Here is a 20,526-nt window from a genome sequence, read left to right as displayed (position 1 = left end):
CCTTTTCACTCTAATTATGCTTAAGTTCTTTTATTTGATTTAAGAAAATCAAAAGGAAAGATAAAGCGGATGATGAAGTGTTTAATGTTTTTTAGCGTTGGGGAATGAGAATGATTCAAGTCACGAGTCATACGTCAGGGTCTCGAATCATTCGGGGAGAGAAAGTCATACGTCAGACTAACCCTTTTTCATTCCAATTATGATTTGATTTGATAAGTTTAAGCAAGATAAACAAAAAACAAGCCAAGCAGACATAATATAACAATAAACATATGCATGGACTGAAGCTTTTGTCAACCAGTCAATTTTGCTTAATCGTGATTGTTTAGGAAAAAAATAAGAATGAGAATAATTCGAGTCACGAGCCATACGTCAGGGTCTCGAATTATTCGGGGATTAAAGTCATACGTCAGACTAACCCTTTTTCATTCCATTCATTTTAATTGTGGGGTTTTTTCAAGTAAAGAAGTGTTTTTGAGAAACAAACTTGAGATAAAAGTATTAAGTCAAGTAAATAATCCAAACATTGCATATTAACTTATTAAAATAAGCTTGAGAGGTTTTGATTAATTAATCACTTAACTAATAATCACTTATTTAAGTGTTTAACCATTTAAGCACTTAGTAACTTAAGCACTTTTAATCAAACAACTTAAATGGTTACTCACTTAATCAAGTGTTTAATTAATTGACTAATTAATCAACAACTCAAATAATCATTTCCAAATGATAAGCACTTATTTAAATAAGCACTTATGTGAATAAGCTCTTAATTGAATAAGCACTAAGAAATAAATAAATAAGCCCAGGCCCAATTCGTCCAAAAAATAATGAACAGAAGGAAAATAATCTACTGCAGCGTCAGAAATAAAGTGTACGGTAGGCTATCACGGATCTGGGCCTTCTGATTCAATCAAGTGGCTTGGATTTAATGAAATCCTAAAACAGATCTCGGCCTTACACTAGATCTAACGGATGGGTTTTAAAACAAGAGGGAGCCAATGACGCGTCGCCACGTCATCGTCTTCAACCTCAAGCTTCTTCTTCCTCACGAAGAAAGTGCAGGGCGGCCATGGAAGCTTTTGAAGCTCACGGTCAAACAACAACTTCAACAAAACTCGTTCAAAAATTGAAAATGAATATATGGTTTTGCTCGGTTTTTCGCGTCGATCATGAATATAAACTTAGATTTTTCAAAAGATGTTTATATCTCAAAACAAGTTCGAAACTTTAAAACCAAAAAAACTTTAAATTTCACATTTGTACGATTTAAGCGAAATCAAGGGTCGGAAAAGCTTCATATGATATTCAGGAGTAAAAAGCGTTGAGAATCTTACCGGTTTTGAGCTTTGTTTTGGTGGGTTAACACCTACTCTTCTCTTTGCTATTTTGAACTTTGAGTAAGCTCCTCTTGACGGTTTTCCTTCGTTTTTATTGTTGTTTCAAGCTACTGGAAGTGTTTAGAGGCTTTTGGGTGAAGAAGATTGAAGTTTGGAAGGTGTTTGAGTCAATTTCGGATTTTGGAAAAGTGATGAAAAAATGAGATTTTTTGGTTTTTCTCTTCTCTCTGTTCCTCCAAAATCGCCTCCCCCTCTGTTCTGATTTCTTCTTCTCAATTTATAGGACCAATTGATCAATCTTCATGACCATTGGATAATCTTGAGTATTGATTAAAGTGTGCTTTGGCCAAAAAATTGGTTTTGCAAAGATAAAAGAAGAAAATGAAGTGATTGGTCCTTCATGCTTGCTTGTGAATTTGGTGAAGTTTCAGCATGGTTTTGGTGAAAAGTTGAAGAAGAGAGTGAAGCTAGCAGCAGGGTAGGGAGGAGGGGCAGCACTGTTCATGGAGGAAAGAGAATGTGCACTGTGCTGTCAGCTACAGTGTTCTGTCCTTCTTGTTTCATTTTTTTGTTTTTTGATAATAATAATAATAATAATATAAGATAAAAAATAAACAACAAGGGGTGGGGGATGGACGCAGCAACACAGCTTTTGCTGCTGTTGTTGTGTTGTTTTTATTTATTTTTATAAAAACACTTTTTTTTTATGTTTTAATAAAATAAGGGAATGTGGGAATAATGAAGATAAAATAAAAATGAGATGGAGAGTGTGCATGTGAAGTGGGTAGGACAAAATTAGGGTATGACAATAGTATGTTCCAACTGCTGCTTCCTTTGACAGACCAATCTCAACAAATGAATTTCCTTCATTTCACTCCCTGTCTACTAAACTCAATGAACCATTAACATTTGAGATTCTTTTATCAAATAACTCAAATGGATGGAGAGACGAATTAGTTGAGTATTTTCCTGTTAGTAAACTTCTTTATTTATACTGTTACACATTAGTACTTACACATGTTGCTTAACTTCAACCATATTTGACAGATCTTCAACAAGTGGTTAGGTGACTATATCACTTATTTTCATAATTATTTGGTGCTTGAAGGTCCAGTCGCTGAACCTCATTTGGTAGAAATTATTCAAACACCAAGGAGAAATGGACTTCAAGAATTGGAGTATCAACAATGGTTGAAATTCAACATGGATAATTACTTCTCAGCTGGAGATCTTCTCAAGTTTACTTTTTTTGATATTGAAAATAGCAACAGAGTTGATGTTGATGTTGATAGAGTTGTTAGGTAATCCAACAATCAACATATCTTATAACTGTTTGTGCTGATTTATCTTGTCCTAATATAATGACTACTCCACATGTAGTGGGTTTGCCTAAAAACAATTGCTATAGAATAAGCAACTCTATTTTATGTTTATGCGTATTTTAAGTTTTTCATATAATGTATTGTTTTGATGAATTAGTCTTCAAATAGTTTTTGTTTAGTTTTCTATTTACCAATAATATTAGTAAATGAATTTCATGTCACAAAGAAATTGAGTAATATTTCACACTTAATTGGACTAATTATACGCATAAACAGGTGAATATCAAAATTGAGTAATATTTCACATTTTTAATTGAATTTATAATTTCATAATGTAACCGTGTAATATGATATATCTTTTGCCAAAAATAAACTTCAAATTTCGTATCTCTCAAAAATGTACGTGGACTGTATGATTTTATGTAGACTTTATCATACGCTCTATGTTTTGTGCATCCATTTTGTCTATCCATTCAAGATTACATTAATTTTTTAATTGAATTTATAATTTCATAATGTAACCGTGTAATATGATATATCTTTTGCAATAAATAAACTTCAAATTTCGTATCTCTCAAAAAATGCACGGGGACTGTATGATTTTATGTAGACTTTATCATACGCTCTATGTTTTGTTCATCCATTTTGTCTATCCATTCAAGATTACATTAATTTTTTAATTGAATTTATAATTTCATAATGTAACCGTGTAATATGATATATCTTTTACCATAAATAAATTTCAAATTTCGTATCTCTCAAAAATGCACGGGGACTGTATGATTTTATGTGGACTTTATCATACGCTCTATGTTTTGTGCATCCATTTTGTCTATCCATTCAAGATTACATTAATTTTTTAATTGAATTTATAATTTCATAATGTAACTGTGTAATATGATATATCTTTTGCCATAAATAAATTTCAAATTTCGTATCTCTCAAAAATGCACGGGGACTGTATGATTTTATGTAGACTTTATCATACGCTCTATGTTTTGTGCATCCATTTTGTCTATCCATTCAAGATTACATTAATTTTTTTATTGAATTTATAATTTCATATTGTAACCGTGTAATATGATATATCTTTTGCCATAAATAAATTTCAAATTTCGTATCTCTCAAAAATGCACGGGGACTGTATGATTTTATGTAGACTTTATCATACGCTCTATGTTTTGTGCATCCATTTTGTCTATCAATTCAAGATTACATTAATTTTTTAATTGAATTTATAATTTCATAATGTAACCGTGTAATATGATATATCTTTTACCATAAATAAATTTCAAATTTCGTATCTCTAAAAAATGCACGGGGACTGTATGATTTTATGTAGACTTTATCATACGCTCTATGTTTTGTGCATCCATTTTGTCTATCTATTCAAGATTACATTAATTTTTTAATTGAATTTATAATTTCATAATGTAACCTTGTAATATGATATATCTTTTCCCGTAAATAAATTTCAAATTACGTATCTCTCAAAAATGCACGGGGACTGTATGATTTTATATAGACTTTATCATATGCTCTATGTTTTGTGCATCCATTTTGTCTATCCATTCAAGATTACATTAATTTTTTAATTGAATTTATAATTTCATAATGTAACCGTGTAATATGATATATCTTTTGCCATAAATAAATTTCAAATTTCGTATCTCTCAAAAATGCACGGGGACCGTATGATTTTATGTAGACTTTATCATACGCTCTATGTTTTGTGCATCCATTTTGTCTATCCATTCAAGATTACATTAATTTTTTAATTGAATTTATAATTTCATAATGTAACCGTGTAATATGATATATCTTTTACCATAAACACCGCAAAGGGTTTCAAATTACTTTGACGTCATTTCAATTTATTCATTGAAATCTTGACAGATAAAAAATAATTTTTTTTTTTATATTATAACAAGATTTATATGTGTCATGTATGTTGTTCCTCAGATGAATTTTATTTTAATTTTATACTCTCTCTGATCCTTAATATAAAATGAAGTGCACTTTTTAGCTACATTGATGTCTTAATGTATTTAGACTACGTTATTATGTAGATACATTAATATTTTAATTTAAAAACAAAATTAACACCTTTTTATATTACGGACCGGATGGAATGATTAAAACATTCAAATATATTGAATTTGTATAGATAGAATTTGGGGGGTGCGAATATAAAATGAACTGATGCATTTCATCAATTGGGCTTTGGAGCAAAACAACCCGTGTGCTTGGCCCATGTTTTGATACGTGACAAGCTTGAAGAAGTCTCAAGCAATCACAATTTCAAAACCCTAGCCGCACACTATTTTCCTTTTGCAACTGAAATCACGCGATGTGTTGAAGAATCCGTGAAAGTCGTCGCCTAATCAGGCAATTCGTCTCCCTCATCTCTTCAAATCCTATCCGTTCATTATGGCTTCTTCATATGCGGTCAGGAACTGTCTTTATCAGTTGTTTTTTGCGTACTTTTTGCCAACATATGGGACCATTACATGCAGCTTTGATGTCTGAATCTAATTGTGGATAATATAATTTACTTTAGGGAAATAAATTAATCCCCGTTTGTCAGTATTAGGATTGTTTTGTTATCTATTGAAATGTCATTTTCAATATATATCAAGGGTTAGGGTTAAAGTTTTATTTCTCAATGTTTGCCAAATTAGAAAAAATTCAACATTTTAAATTATTTCTTTTTTAAATTCTCAACAGTTTAAACTTGAGGTATATATATTATGCAGGTTCAAAATTTTTGAACTCAAGTACTTATTTTAAATACTTATTTGAAGTCTAAATATTAGCACAAACCCTAATAGGAAATAAACAAGTTACTTTTTTTTTGGTTGAATTATGATTATTTTATTAGAAACAAGTCAAAAATTCCATGTTGGTTCAAAGCTGAGGTACACCCTGATAAGGTAAATATTTCAATTATGCTTTGTTGACTTGCTTTAATTAATTTCAATTAATTTATTTAAAACCTTGACATCATATGCTAATGCTCTGTATACTTTAATTTGAAATTAGGAGGAAATTTATATGTGTCCTGTTTTTGCTAAGAAGTATGCATCCAATATTAACTTTAAATACTATGGATGGATTAGATGTAAAAATAAAGGATGCACTATGGTTGTTTTCAAGAGTAAAAATGATCGGTGTTATATTAGTGATGGTAGAGTAGTTGCCAAGAGGAATGGCTTTAAGGAACCAACCATAGTCACCCTATACTTCGAAGGAGAAGATAACAAATTTTACATGTTGCCTCCAATAGTTGAAGGCGGTTCTTCAGTTTTGAAAGCTTCTCCATCAAGCCATGCTAATAGGTAACTTTTTTTTTGTTCTTTTTTATATTGCTAATAAAAATAATGAATTATTTATAAATTAAATATTGATGTATATCTTCATGCTATTTTTATCAAAACAGCCCTAATGACTGGTCATTTAATCCAGAGAGTCGTTTCCAGACTGTTATTTCCCCGGAAGAGGTATTGATTATATGGCAAAATCTGTTATTACAATACATTTTAATTTTAGACTCCAAACAACTCTTATTGAATGTCATTGTTTATTTCTTTTTTAATATTATATCATATCGTATGTAGGATCAAATTGACATTTGTCCTACTTTTGTAAATAACTTTGAAAGCATCATCGATTTCTCAAGGCCTGTGTCAATAAGAAACAGTAAGCATCGACAAGCCGATGCCTTACTTAAATGTAGGAAAGGAGTATGGTATTTGACTGGTGGCTTCAAAGTTGCCAACATATTTGGATTTAAGAAACCTACAAATGTTTTTCTGGATTTTCAGTTTAAGGACAATCAGTTTGTTATGATCCAAAAAAGAGGTGGCAAAACTACTCCTGTTGTTAAGTCTGTTGGTGATAAAACACCAGTAGTCATTTTATCTTCGGATGATGATGATGATGATCATGAGGATGACGATGATGACGAGGACGATGATGATGATGATGATAATGAGGATGAGGATGACAATGAGGATGAGGATGATGATATGGTACAATTCTTACGTGTTAGCAATCATAATACAATGTATGCTGATGAGGACGATCCGCTTCGTCACTATCACTTTGATATTAAGATCACAGAGGCTATGACATATACCAAGCAAGTTATGGTAAGTTCAATTTATAATTAGCAATGTTTTTAAATAATTTATATTTTACTAATTTTAGTTCACTTTTTCTGTGTTTAATTTTTTTGTAGCATTTTCCGAACAAAACATCGAAACATGATCTTCCGGCAAAACAGGACAACATTTTGATGAGGGATGTCAGCACAGGAAGAGTGATTAACTGCACAATCCTCACTTCAAAACGCTATGAAAATGAAAGATATCTTGGTGAAGGTTGGTATCAATTCAAGGATGAGTTCAAGTTGAATCCTGGAGATCCGCCGCAATACATGAACGTGATGATTATCCGTGCAGCTTCACCATAGGTTAATATATCATGATCTGTTGAAAATTTGTCCAGTTAATCCGTTCCGTAATCATGTTTTATTATATTCAGACTTCTCAAAGACAATTCATCAATGTTCCTTTGGTTTAAGGTTTTTTAATGTAATTTATTTTGAACAACTTATGAATTCCTACCATGTGATGTACTCTAACTATGTTCCCACCCTTACATTATAAGTATTAACTTATATTTAGTGGTTAACGTCATTTGTTTAGTTTGGTTGTTTGGAAAATAATAGTCATTGCATTACCATCCACTGCTATATATATGCACCAATATTACAATTATATATGGATGGATGGTGTGCATAAATTTCCAATTGGAACATTCCACGAACGTCTTATACATACACTATTTTGTATGCATGTATTTCTTTTATTTTTGAGTATTTTTTTGTAACGACATACAATAACAAATACTAGTAATTTTTATTTTCATAAATGTTCTACCTAAAATTATATTATATGTTCATTTTAATATATTTTTTATCATTGTCAAATGATGTTAATATAGTAATCGGCAGTCTATTTTTGCCAAAAATTATATCATATTATTTTGTTAACCATTAATTTAATATATATACTTATACAAAAAATAATCGCAATTTCGGCAAAGAGAGCTCCGGTCATGGATTCTTTAAACCCAACACATAATTCAAAATTGCAAAAAACAAAAAAAAAAACTATAATTATATTAAAGCAAGATATTTGTTTTTTTTTTCTTCATTTGGTCAAAAACATCTTGGGTCATGGATTCTTTAGGCCCAACCCATTTATGAAAAAAGCTTTAAATCATGTTCCAAATAAATGCAAAAACGCATCGTTTTAACTCATCATTCTCATAGGTCACATTCCTGTCGTATTCTTCATCATACCCTTCATACCAGCTGATATAATGGATTCTTCAATTAACAGGTAAAAAATTCAAATACCATCATCTTCTTCAAATTCAATTTATTCAAATACCATTTAATTGAAGTCTTAATTTTCAATATAAATTTCTTCTCTTCAAATATCCATCTCTAACTTATTTATCGTTTTAATTGTCATATTTAAATTATATATATCTATATTGACATAATACTTATGACGATAATATTTGTTAATTGTATATAGAAGGAACTTTGATATTCATTCAAAACCTCTCAATGATAAACCTGCTTGGTTCAAAACAATTATTGACCCTGATAAGGTATTCTCAATTTAATTGATTTCTTTGATATTTTGATCGGATGGTCATTGGTAAATATTTAATGTTGATGTTGATATAGTTTCCATACATGTCGTTTATTTTAGGAAGAAATTCATATGTGTCAGTCTTTTGTTCAGAATTGGTCAGGTCAGATGAATTTTGAAAAAACTGGATTCATTATAAATGGTAATAAAGAGAGAACTATGGTAGTGTTCAATTGTGACAATGGAAAATGGTATATTAGTTCTTGACATATAATTTCCATGAGGAATGGATTTACAGTACCAACTGAAGTTTATCTTTATTACCAACTTAAAGATAATAATTTATTAATGTTCGAATCATGCATGACTCAATTTGCTCCTCCTTATGAGGCTCCGTGTGAATCTGTGGAACATCCATGTTCTACTTCTTTTGATAATGACCAAAATAATGAAGATGTTGGGGGTCCAGCAACTTAATAATGAAGGTGCTGAAGATCGCAAGTGCAGTCAATAACACGACTGAAGTCAAAGTAAGTCATACTTAATCCATAAATTTAAATTATGATTCAACTAAATGTTGTTACTATGTTGAGTTTGACTTTTAATTTGACATCAGGAATTTGAATATGAATCATTGGAGTATGTTCTGAAGGGAAAGCCTGAGAGTATTTTTATTACGAATATGGCACAAGCAAAGATTGGAGTTGCGCAATAACAACATGTAATCCTATTGGCCAAGCTGATAAACCAATGTAGAAGTCAATGGATAATTCAAATCATATTAGCTCTTTGTTGTATCAAGATTTTTCAATTATTTTGTTAGTAGTTAATGTTGTGATAATTTGTTGTAATATAATAATAGCTACAATGATATTTCCAATATTAGCCACTATTGTATGAACTCTTTTATTTTCATATATCAAGTTATTTTAAAATAATTTAGTACTACTTCCTTTTTTATTGTATTAGTTGTATTAGTATATAAAAACACTGCTTTATCATTAAATCCCTATATAAATTTCAATTGTATATGGGTGGATGGTATGCATACAACTTAACTTTTACAGGTTTTACATTAAGATAATATCATCCATCACATATAATACATATGTAATAAAACAAGTAGAAGTAGACAAGAATTTGATCATGAACCATTGGATGTAATGCCTAAAAACCAAAATCAAAAGTTGACTGATCAAAGCACATGAACAAATTGTCTTATTATGGTTTGTATTTTCCTTTTTTCGTCTAACAATATTATCTTGACAAAGACAATAGCATGTGTTACTTATGCTACAAAGTAGGCTTTCCCATTGAAAGTTGGATATTCTAGGTCTATGATAGGGACAACACTATATTTTATTTGCCTTTTTTATTCATATTTCTTACACCAATACCTTATTAGATGAACACACAAGGTAACCAAAATAGACTTGCTCATAAGTTGACTATCAATTTTTTCCCATTTCGTTAATTACATTGGTCTCACAAAATTTTGTTCAAAGTATTGGTAACTGCTATTTTCCAAAGGTACATGATATCCATTGGTTTATTATCATCTTTCAACAAAATAATCCATGAAGAAGTATTATTTCCAAACATTTGTTATCATGAAACTGCTCACTTAATTTATTCTCATGGTTTTTAAAAAAAAGTTGTAGTTCAATCAATGGATATTTCTCAAGCGAAAATAGCCAGATTTAATAGAAAACAAAGGTTACATAATTTGTCAACCAAAAATAATGGGTCATCTTCAGGTTTGTACTTCCTAATCTTCTGATCTTTATGATTTTTCTTAAGTCTTCACCACTAAAATTTTTGTTCTTAATGACAGAAAATGTTGAACCAAATTTGGGTGAAAGCTCTTACAATTTTACACCCTATGTTTCAGGTAACACCATAATCACCAACTTGAAGACTTTTATGACATTAAGTTGTATCTTTTTTTCGTTATTTCAGTTACATATACTTTTTAATACTTGGAGGTATTTTTTCAATAACAGAAAATGTCAGTCCAATGGATACCAATCCGAAATCCAACTATATAGCGTCCGGAGAAGGGTTTAAGAGAAAATCAAATAGGACTCCTTTATCACCTTTGACTCGAGGTATTTAAAATTTCATTTTACATGTTTTGAACATGTTGATTAATGCTAGCATAATATTACAGTATACTTTTGATTTGGTGCAGATATCATATTGACTACAAACATCGAAAGTGATGTGAACCCTGACATTCCAGCAAAAAGAATTAGAATTCCAAATCCTAAATATTTTTCTCCACTCTCTTGTGTAGTTAACTCTTCAAATGAGTCCAGTTCTAAATCGTCCAGAAATACACAACAAGGTTAATATGAATTATTGCTCAACACTTTATATTATCTGGTTTTTTTTATTTTTTAGAATTGTTTTGATGTTTAATCTTATTTTATGCCATTTGTTATATACAGGAAGAAAGTCAGCTCATTCCAAAGTTATTGATCCTACATTATCAAGATCAAATAACCATACTTCAAAAAGGTTTCGAATGCATAATAAATACATTGGTGTTCAAAGAATAGATTTTGAGGATGAAACCAATGGTATTAACTTTAAACACTGTTTTAATTGTCTATTGTGTTAGATGTACATTGTATTGAAAAAACTAATTGCTACATGACAAACCAGGTTCTTCTAATGTGGGAAATGACATTGATAAATATAAATCCACTTTGTATGCAAATTCTGAAATTGAAGGTATGTGTTTAATTCACTCATATATCGAAATAATTAATTAGTTAATATATTTCTCAAGTAGCGTTTATTAACACAATAGACAATAAATTACATGTAGGATTTATTAACTTTGGCATGCCTGAATTTACATGCAAGTGGTGTCAAGTTGAATTGTGGTATGAGGAACGAGCGGAAAAATCAAGGACTGGTCCTGATATACGATTCTCAATTTGCTGTGGAAAAGGAAAAGTTCAACTTCCTCTTCTTAAAAAACCTCCTGATCTATTATTAGCTTTGATAAATGGATGTGATCGACGTAGTAAGAACTTTAAGGATAACTATAGAGCTTTCAATAGTATGTTTGCATTCACTTCATTGGGTGGTCAAATAAATTACAACATTAACAATGGTGGTGGACCTCCTCAGTTCATATTAAGTGGCCAGAATTATCATAGAATTATATCTTTATTACCAGAACCAGGAACTACTCCTAAGTTCGCACAATTATACATCCATGATACTCAGAATGAAGTGATGAACCGAGCTGCATGCTTTAGGTCAGTAGTTTATGAAGTTTAGTTCAAATATTATTATACTTACATATATTACACATAATTGATATTTCTATTTTTTCCAGGTTGGAGAACAACAATAAAGAACCCATTGATATATCTTTAGTTAAAGACTTGAAGGAAATGATAGATTATTGCAATCCACTTGCTAAGTCTTTTAGAAAGGTAAGAGATGCTATTCAATCCGGTCATACTCATACTTTGTCCTTAAGGTTATATCGAAAACGATCAGCAGATTCAAGAATGCATAATATACCTACAGTTGATGAGGTGACTTGTCTGATAGTCGGTGACTTCGATGAATCAGACATTGGGAGAGATGTTATTGTCAATGATAGCAAGTATGGCTTGACTAGAATTCATGAAACTCATGTGTTGTTCTTGCCTCTGCAATACCCATTGTTGTTTCCTTGGGGGGGAAATGGTTGGGAACCAGATATTCCACATAGAAAGACAACAGAAGTACCAGGTGATGAGAAGGAAGACAGAGTTAAGATAAGAGAATTCATGGCTTTTCGAATTCAAGAAAGAAATAACGAATTTGGAAACATTATTTTTTCAAAGAGATTGTTTCAGCAATTCGTGGTAGATTGTTACACTATGATTGAAGCCCAGCGGTTGTCATTCATAAGAGAAAACCAAGACAAAATTCGTTGTGATGTACTAAGTGGTCTACAAGAAGCTGTCGATAGAGGAGATGTGGATGCATCAACGGTCGGAAAACGCATTATTTTGCCTGATTCTTTTACTGGAGGTCCACGCTATATGTTTAACAATTGTCAAGATGCAATGGGAATCTGCAAGAGATTTGGTTATCCTGATCTGTTCATAACTGTTACATGTAATGCAAATTGGCCTGAAATCCGTAATTTCATTGATAGAAGAGGGCTTCAACCTTCCGACCGACCAGACATTATTTGTAGAGTATTCAAAATGAAATTGGATCAAATGATGGCAGACTTCAAAAAAGATCAAATTTTTGGCAAGGTTATAGCAGGCAAGTATTAATTTTCATTTGTTTTACTTCATTTCATCTGTGCTATATTTTCTTGAAGCTTATTTAATGACTCATAAAATTATTGTATATTGATATACTTGCATTATAATAGGTATGTATACTGTAGAGTTTCAAAAAAGAGGACTTCCACATGCACATATGTTATTGTGGTTAGATGAGCAAAACAAGATAAAGACTGGTCGTGACATTGACAAGGTCATATCTGCTGAGCTTCCTCACCCTAAATTATATCCAAAACTCTACGGTGTTGTATCATCGTTTATGATGCACGGCCCATGTGGTGAAGCAAATGTCAAGTCTCCTTGCATGGTTTCTCACCGTTGCTCAAAGTTCTTTCCAAAAAAGTACAAGTCCTCCACAACCATTGATGATGAAGGTTACCCATCTTACAGGAGACGTAATACTGGAGTTGTTGTTAAGAAGACTGCAGCCAGCTTGGACAACGCCTATGTTGTTCCTTACAATCCTTTTCTGTTGATGAGGTATCAAGCTCATATTAATGTTGAATATTGCAATAAATCTAATGTCATCAAGTACTTATTTAAATATGTGAATAAAGGTCCTGACCGTTCTAATGTTGAGATCTCCGATGGCGACAAGTCAAATCAGCCTGTTGATGAAATCAAACGATTTTATGACTGCCGATATTTATCTCCGGCAGAGGCTGTATGGAGGACATTTGCGTTAGAATTCTAGCTCTTCCAGAGTGGTATCTCACTGATGGCAGAGCAGAGCAGTTTGGGAGATGGTTACCACTGCTAACCATGTTCAGGGCAGAGCAGTTTTGGTAATATAGACATTTCATCTTTTGTTTTGAACTTATATTTAACTTACTCTCACATACTTTTTTATTTGTATACTAATTCACGTATATATTATTCAACTGGACAGCATTTCCCCCGAACTATCGTGTCTAACTATTTGCTACCTCAGCAACGAGAGATTCTTCTGATTTTGGATAACTCAAACACTTCTGTGAATTGCATGATTCATACATCACCAAGGAATATGAATGAGAAGTATATAAGTCAAGGGTGGATTGCATTTATCAAACAAGCTAATATCAACATCGGTTCTAGGCTTAGGATTACTCTTTTAGATCCACCAAAAATTTTGAATGTTGGAATCATCGACCAACATGATTAACTCTATTTATCATTTGTTCAGTTTAGCTTATGTTTTAAGAACCATGTGATGTTTTATTATGGTTTGAACCATGTGTTGTTTTATTATATTTTGATTAGTATGAGTTTCAAATTCTACTTTAAAAATCATGTGTTGTATTATTGATTGACCTATGTCATTATTATTGTACTATTTCGTATTATTGGATTATTTTTAGGTCAATGTTTGATATCTTAATATTATGCCTCAAGGTTGTCAGAACCGGACCGGTCATCAAACCGGTGAGCTCACCGGTTCAAGGTTCAATTGGTCGGACCGGTGTTCAAACGGGTCGGACCGTTTTTAATTAAATAAGTATATTTAAATATTTTTAATAATATAAAATAATATTAAAGCAAAAATTACACTATATTCAAATGTGAAAGGAGTTGAGTAGTAATTAAATATTATTTTTAATTATTATATCATAAGTGTTTGTCAAAAATCATTATATTATAAGAGGTTTAATTCACTCATGCATACACAAATACCTTCCGTACAAAAAAAATACTTGTGTTTTTTTATTTCTATAGTTTGTTTTTGATTGGGCTTAATAGTTTTAGTTGGTCCAGTAAAAAAATAATGTTAGAAGTTTTCTCTCCCGACCCCCCTCGTTTCTTTTCTACCCCCTGAATTTCCGTTTTTACCCTTGGGGGTACTGCGGTTTATAAAAACCGAAGTCTTTTGACATGTTGAAACATTTCGGTAACTGCGAACCGAACGTGGTGTTGACATCGTTCGGTAGCTGCGAACCGAATGTAGGGTTGCTTCGGTTGATATTAACCGAAGTTGCCTTACATATGAACAATTTCAGTAAGTTCGTTTTATTTTGAAAAACAAACCACAAAACTCCTCTCTTCCTTTCTTCCACACATTTGCGGCCAACTTCAACATCCAACTTCAAATCACATTTCATCAAGTAAGTTTCTTTCCTTTTTTGTCATTCTATGCATTCCTCATCACCATGACATTTCAAATTCATTTTTTGTTCTTCCCTATAAAAATTCCAAAATTTCAATATCTGATTATTGAGTTAAATTGTTGATTATGTTGTTTGAATTGTTGATTATTGGTTAGTTGTTAGATTGGTTACATACTAGCATGAATGAATGTTGCTAATTGAGTTAAATGTGAATATGAAGCTAATTGAGTTATAGTGTACTCTAAGTGTTTGTCAAAATGTACGAGTGAATATGAATGCATGTTTCCATTTGAATTATGTTTCCATTGTTGCAAGAATCATGTGTTCGATTGAATTATAAGTATGAATTTATCATAGATTAATTGTTTGTATTGATTGTGAATTTATTTATCTATGTATAGATATGGAAGAAAATCTACCTAGGGGTAGGCATGGAAAGGCAATCAATGCAAATGCTTCCGCTCGTAGAGAGCTTGCTGCAAATCATCCGTCCAAACGAGGTCGTCGCAAAGGACCAACTCCGGGGCAAGGTACACATGATGCCGAGGTGGGTGGGTCGCATACACGTGGACGGACACGTCTAGGACAACATTGGTGGTGCAAGATGAATTTGATGCCGACCAATTTTTAAATGCGTGTTTTGATTATGATGATCTTGGATCACCACAAGTCTCACCACAAGTCTCACCGCAACACTCACCGCAAGATGAACCGCAAGACCCACCGCAACAACCACCTCGACAACAACGGCGCAAACCAGTACGCCGACCACCACCAAAGTGTTCACGTAATGATGATGAAGTAGGTTTTGGAGGAGGACCGACGGATTTGTCCTTGTTAACAGAGTACGATAAGCATATGGCTCTTCCGATATGGTATGCAGACCCAAATGACAAAGAGGTAAACAAATTTAAAATACGACGATTATTTTATTAAAAATATTGTGATTACGTTAGCTCGATAATTTTTTGTGTTATTGGAATTTTTCAGATTTTAGCGGTAAATTTACGTTGCATCGCCAGCGGAAAAAAAGTTATTAATATACAAAAACCGTCCCGCCGCACGGACAGGTGGTTTTGGGATGTAGTTGAAGCATCGGGTTTGGAGCCGCTTACCCGGACTAATTTTAGCGTGCTTGACTACGGGCTCCTCTGGGCATTTGTTGAAAGATGGCATTCGGAGACGAGTTCATTCCACATTCTATTGGGTGAGCTGGCCATCACATTGGACGATGTCCAATGTCTATTGCATATTCCGATCGAGGGAAAGTTTTTGAACCATGGCAAAATGTCGAGGGATGAAGCGGCTGACATGGTTAATTCATTTCTAGGAGTTTATCGGGATGTTGTTATGGGTCATTTTGCCAAAATGAACGGGCTCCATCTGAAGCATTCTGACGTGGAGGATATTTATAGTGTTAACCATGGATTAGCTTATAAGGCTGTTGCTGAAGGTAAGTCGGCGCATGAGATTAAGCTGTATAGGGACAGGTCCATATGGGCTTTCTTGCTATTTTTGGTCTGTTGTACCATATTTAGCAACAAAAGCAGTTACTACGTGGACGTAGTATACCTGCAGTATTTTCAGGATTTGTCGGCTGTCCGTGAATGGAATTGGGGTGCTGCTGCTCTGGTTCATTTGCAACATTATCTGGATGATGCGTGTTTGGTGACAGTGAATCAGATGGCTGGGTACATGTCTTTGCTTCAGGTACATAAACGTGCGCTTACGAAAATTATTCAACATGTATGATATGTAATGTCCGTCAATATAATGAAGCTTGTTTGTCATGCTTTCAGGGCTGGATAATTTCTCATTTTCCGAGACTTAGTGTCTGGGCGCAGGATCCTATCTATTCTGAGGGCATGCCGCGAAATGCAAAGTTTGTTCCCGGAGCTGGACATAGGGAACCAAGTGGCTATAGAAACAGTTTGGATAATATTCAGACGTACGATTGCGTATTCAGTCCATATGATGATCACCGACACGTCCGCCCTTTGATAAATTCATGCTGGTTTTCTGGATGGTTGAGATGTGGTAATTTGAAAGCAAAGCACTTGCCTGAACGCGTGCTTAGACAATTTAAACATGTCCAAGGCATTCCAAGAAAACCGGATTTGTCTGCGACTCCGAGGATGAGCCTATGTGAGATTGATCGCGTTTTTATGGAGGAGTTGGATTTGAGGATGATTGCTGAAGAGATGAGGGGTCAGGCTGTGGTTAGCGCATGGGACCATGAACCTGGATACATGACATGGTTTTACAAAGTGTCGCATCCAGTTATGCGACCCGTACAAGCTCCCGCGTCACCACCAAGGCCACCTAACTTAGAGGTGTTGATAGAGGCCGCAGAAGCAAGGAATGACCCTAATATGCTTCAGGTATGCCATGGTGTTAGGGATGAGGTGGAGAGGTCACTTCGCGAAGGTGAGGCGGTGGAAGGAACTCCTGTTCATGGTACTTTGCGGAGGATTTTGAATTTGCTTAACCCTGTTTTGACGTGTCGGCGACTTAAGCGGGGTAGAGGGAGACGGTACAACACTCGAGAGTAGGCTTAGCTAATATTGTAACTCAGTTGTTGTTTAATGTAATTTTATTATTTGAATTTGTCGAATTTGGATGTAGTTTGATTCAAACAATTGGTGTATTTGACTACGTTTAATTACCCGTTACCTTTTTTTAATTTTCGTTAACGTGATGTGTCTAATACTCAGCTATGTTATGATATTTTATGATGTTACATAAACGTGCAAGACCCAAAAAAAAAAAAAAATTATGCAATTCATTTCGGTATCCATTTACCGATATCTGGGTAGATTTCGGAACCTGGTAACCGAATATACATTTCGGTAGATTTCTGCCGAAACGACCTAATTCCAGTGAACCAAAGAAAATTTCGGTATCCAGGTACCGATATCTGGGTAAATTTCGGTACCTGGTAACCGAAAATAGATTTCGGTAGATTTCTTCCGAATAGATCATATTCCAGTGAAACTATGTTTATATAATATCTCGTTTTGTGAATAATAAGAACTGACAGCAGAGTATTTATATATAGAAACACTTCGGTTAACATTAACCGAAGTAATTCAGCGAGTGGTTTATATAAACCGAAGTCCATGGCCTGCGGTTCGTAAAAACCGAAGTCTCTTGGCAAAATTTTTTTATACCGTAAGGGATAAAATGGGATTTTCGGGGGGTATAAAAGAATTGGGGGGGTCGGGAGAGAAAACTTCATAATGTTATCATACTTTACTATAACTTAGCCCAAACCCACTTATAATTATAACCTTATTTTTAGAACTTATGTTTGGAAATTGTAAGTATAGCCGCCGTCAACCTCCTCTTGTTATCTCATTCTTCATTTTTGAATCTGTGCACATTCTTCATTCTTCATTTTTGTTCCATCAGACCTTTTTCATCTTTATTTACGTTCTTCTATTTCCTTTTTGTATGCTTTGCTTCTTCAAAAGATTTTTTTGTTCTCTTCCAATCTTCCTAACTCACAATACCACAATATAGTTTCTTTCCATTTGAAACAGAGCTTTTGCGCGTTGTTGCTTCTTTCCTTTCCTTTCACGTATTCCGATTCAAAGCGAAGCCAAACTATATCGTTTGGTGTTTTCAGATTTTTTTTAAAAAAACAGAACCGCTAAACCGGTCCGGTTTGGCCCGGTTCCGAGCCGGTTCGAACGTTTTTTTACCGGTTCTTTTGCTATCCGTTTTTCAGGCCTAACCGAACCGCTCCACCCTCCGGTTCCCGGTCCGACCGGCCGGTCCGGTCCGGTTCTGACAACCTTGTTATGCCTAATTATTTATCATGGTACTAACAATTAAAATATATAACAAATTCTTGGGCGTGCGTTGCACGGGTCGGAAATCTAGTGATCAAACAAGTCCACCATCTTGAAATTATGTTGTACTACTTGAATGAAGGTAATTTTTTGATGCAACACAATGGAATTGAAATTTTGTCTAAACCAATGTTTTAAGAACCGGACCGGACTGGCCGGTTCAACCGGTTCAACCGGTAACCGAACACAGCAGCGGTCCGAGCTAGTGCTGAGAACCGGTAGTCTGCAGAACTGGAAAAAAACTGCTTGAAATTGGTACGAACCGTCCGGAACCGTTCGAACCGGTGAACCGGGGGCGGTTTGAAAAAACCGGCCGGTTCGGAATCTTTTGAAAATTAAAAAAAAAATTAAAAATTTCAATTTTTTTCGTTTTCTTTAATTAATATTTTTCTGAAGGAAACAAAGGAGTAGTAAGGAATTAATCCATAGCCTATATTGGAAAACCTATATTAAATACAATTTAATGCCTAGCCTATAATTTGAGTTTATTGGAAAACCTATTAAATACAATTGATACAATTTAATATAATTGATATACTTTTCTGATATGCATTGACCAGCATTGTTTACATGTCTACCTTATTGATATGCATTAATATGCATTCATTGATATCTTGATATTTGCCTTAATTGTATAATATATTCTTAATTCTTAATAAACAATTTTAAGTTTATATGATTATGTAAAGTTTATATGATTTTGTCCAATTTAAAGTTTAACAATTTATATGAATTATGAATTTCGAATTTATGTATAATTATTTGGTATAAATTATGCATTTTGGATTTATGATTTCTTTATTTTAAGTTTCTAAATTTTCTATTTTGTTAATGTTACTTTATTAATTTGTTTATTAGTTGTGAAATAAGAAAGTTATATGAACGGTTCAATATAAACGGTTTAATAACGATTGAACCGGTCCGACCGGTTGACCCTTGAACCAGTAGCCACACCGGTTCGACCTCCGGTCCGGTTCTTAAAACATTGGTCTAAACTTGGTGGGGATCAGCCAACAGGTCTTGATGAGTTATTATCTTTCAATTTAATCATTTGCAACTGTGTGACTGTGAGATTCAATGTGAAGGCACAAGACAAAAGGAGAGAGTTGTTGACGTGTGTCAGTGGATGGCAAGTGAAGAGATGTTTTCAATCCTTGCATCCTTCATCAATGTTGCCCGGTTGCCCCACAATATCTTGGAATTTTTTATTCACTTGTCATATGAAGTGATCAGTTCAGTTTAATGTTTGAGTTGAATCCTTATTGGCTTGGTGATGAAAGACGGATGAATATCATTAGTCAGATGAAGGCGAGAATTGTTGACATACTGGGATATTGGGGTATGTACTCTATCGTTGCTGGTCTTCATGAAGGCAATCATCTTGCTTTTGGAAGCCAAACCTATGTTTTTAGAAGTGGCAGAATTATACCATTGATTAAAAGGATAGTAGCTGTACCAGATTGGTTCTTTGTCTTTGTTGTCATGCTTGCAGTATTTCTTATTAAGAATCATTTGGAAACATTGAGGGAGTATATGTTAGTCTTGGAAGTGGAGGAATATACAAGGGTAGTTATTATAATTCATCACATGATCCAGCCAAGTGTGGATAGATATAATAATGGGAAGGAGATAAATGTGTGTTTATGGAGTTCTTTGGTCGATAGAAATGATTTGTTGCCAACTGCCTTGATTGAAATGCTTATGCAATCTTGGAATTTGGAAGGAATGAAGGTTGGCTTTGTCTTGGGAAAATATGGGTAGATGGGATCCAGGAGAACTCAATATTCTTATTGCAACTACAACTAATGGCTACTGTTTGGTTGACAGTTATTTTTCATGATGGTTCAACTTTGTATTTGATAGAAGCAAGCTGGATGAATGCAAAATTTCAACCTTGAGGACAAGGTTGTTTGACGGGGTGGAAAATTTTTTTTTTCTACCCCAACATTT

General features: G+C 33.4%; 3 protein-coding genes across 3 annotated transcripts; all 3 read left to right on the top strand.

The window, feature by feature from the left end:
* The first annotated feature begins 7,023 nt into the window (after positions 1–7,023).
* On the top strand, positions 7,024–13,332 carry LOC123895060. Its single transcript, XM_045945255.1, has 3 exons — positions 7,024–7,072; positions 12,208–12,611; positions 13,060–13,332. Exons 1-3 carry the CDS (start codon positions 7,024–7,026, stop codon positions 13,330–13,332), a joined length of 726 nt encoding a protein of 241 aa, XP_045801211.1.
* Positions 13,333–15,125: 1,793 nt separating this feature from the next.
* LOC123895051 lies at positions 15,126–16,143 on the top strand. Its single transcript, XM_045945248.1, has 4 exons — positions 15,126–15,247; positions 15,307–15,622; positions 15,713–16,036; positions 16,138–16,143. Exons 1-4 carry the CDS (start codon positions 15,126–15,128, stop codon positions 16,141–16,143), a joined length of 768 nt encoding a protein of 255 aa, XP_045801204.1.
* Positions 16,144–16,587: 444 nt separating this feature from the next.
* On the top strand, positions 16,588–17,274 carry LOC123895042. Its single transcript, XM_045945235.1, has one exon. It carries the CDS (start codon positions 16,588–16,590, stop codon positions 17,272–17,274), a length of 687 nt encoding a protein of 228 aa, XP_045801191.1.
* Positions 17,275–20,526: the final 3,252 nt, after the last annotated feature.

This window comes from Trifolium pratense, linkage group LG1 (genome assembly GCF_020283565.1).
Source record: "Trifolium pratense cultivar HEN17-A07 linkage group LG1, ARS_RC_1.1, whole genome shotgun sequence".
In the NCBI taxonomy this organism is placed as follows: Eukaryota; Viridiplantae; Streptophyta; class Magnoliopsida; order Fabales; family Fabaceae; genus Trifolium; species Trifolium pratense.
This window is presented reverse-complemented; position numbering and strand designations above follow the sequence as displayed.

Excerpts from the sequence above, each read along its gene's own strand:
- LOC123895051 (XM_045945248.1), top strand. The coding sequence starts at position 15,126 with ATGGAAGAAAATCTACCTAGGGGTAGGCATGGAAAGGCAATCAATGCA. Across the intron at positions 15,248-15,306 it reads CGCAAAGGACCAACTCCGGG|GACAACATTGGTGGTGCAAG; the intron begins GCAAGGTACACA and ends GGACACGTCTAG. Across the intron at positions 15,623-15,712 it reads CAGACCCAAATGACAAAGAG|ATTTTAGCGGTAAATTTACG; the intron begins GTAAACAAATTT and ends GGAATTTTTCAG.
- LOC123895042 (XM_045945235.1), top strand. The coding sequence starts at position 16,588 with ATGCCGCGAAATGCAAAGTTTGTTCCCGGAGCTGGACATAGGGAACCA.
- LOC123895060 (XM_045945255.1), top strand. The coding sequence starts at position 7,024 with ATGAAAGATATCTTGGTGAAGGTTGGTATCAATTCAAGGATGAGTTCA. Across the intron at positions 7,073-12,207 it reads CAATTCAAGGATGAGTTCAA|ATTGTTACACTATGATTGAA; the intron begins GTTGAATCCTGG and ends AATTCGTGGTAG. Across the intron at positions 12,612-13,059 it reads AAATTTTTGGCAAGGTTATA|ACTGCAGCCAGCTTGGACAA; the intron begins GCAGGCAAGTAT and ends GTTGTTAAGAAG.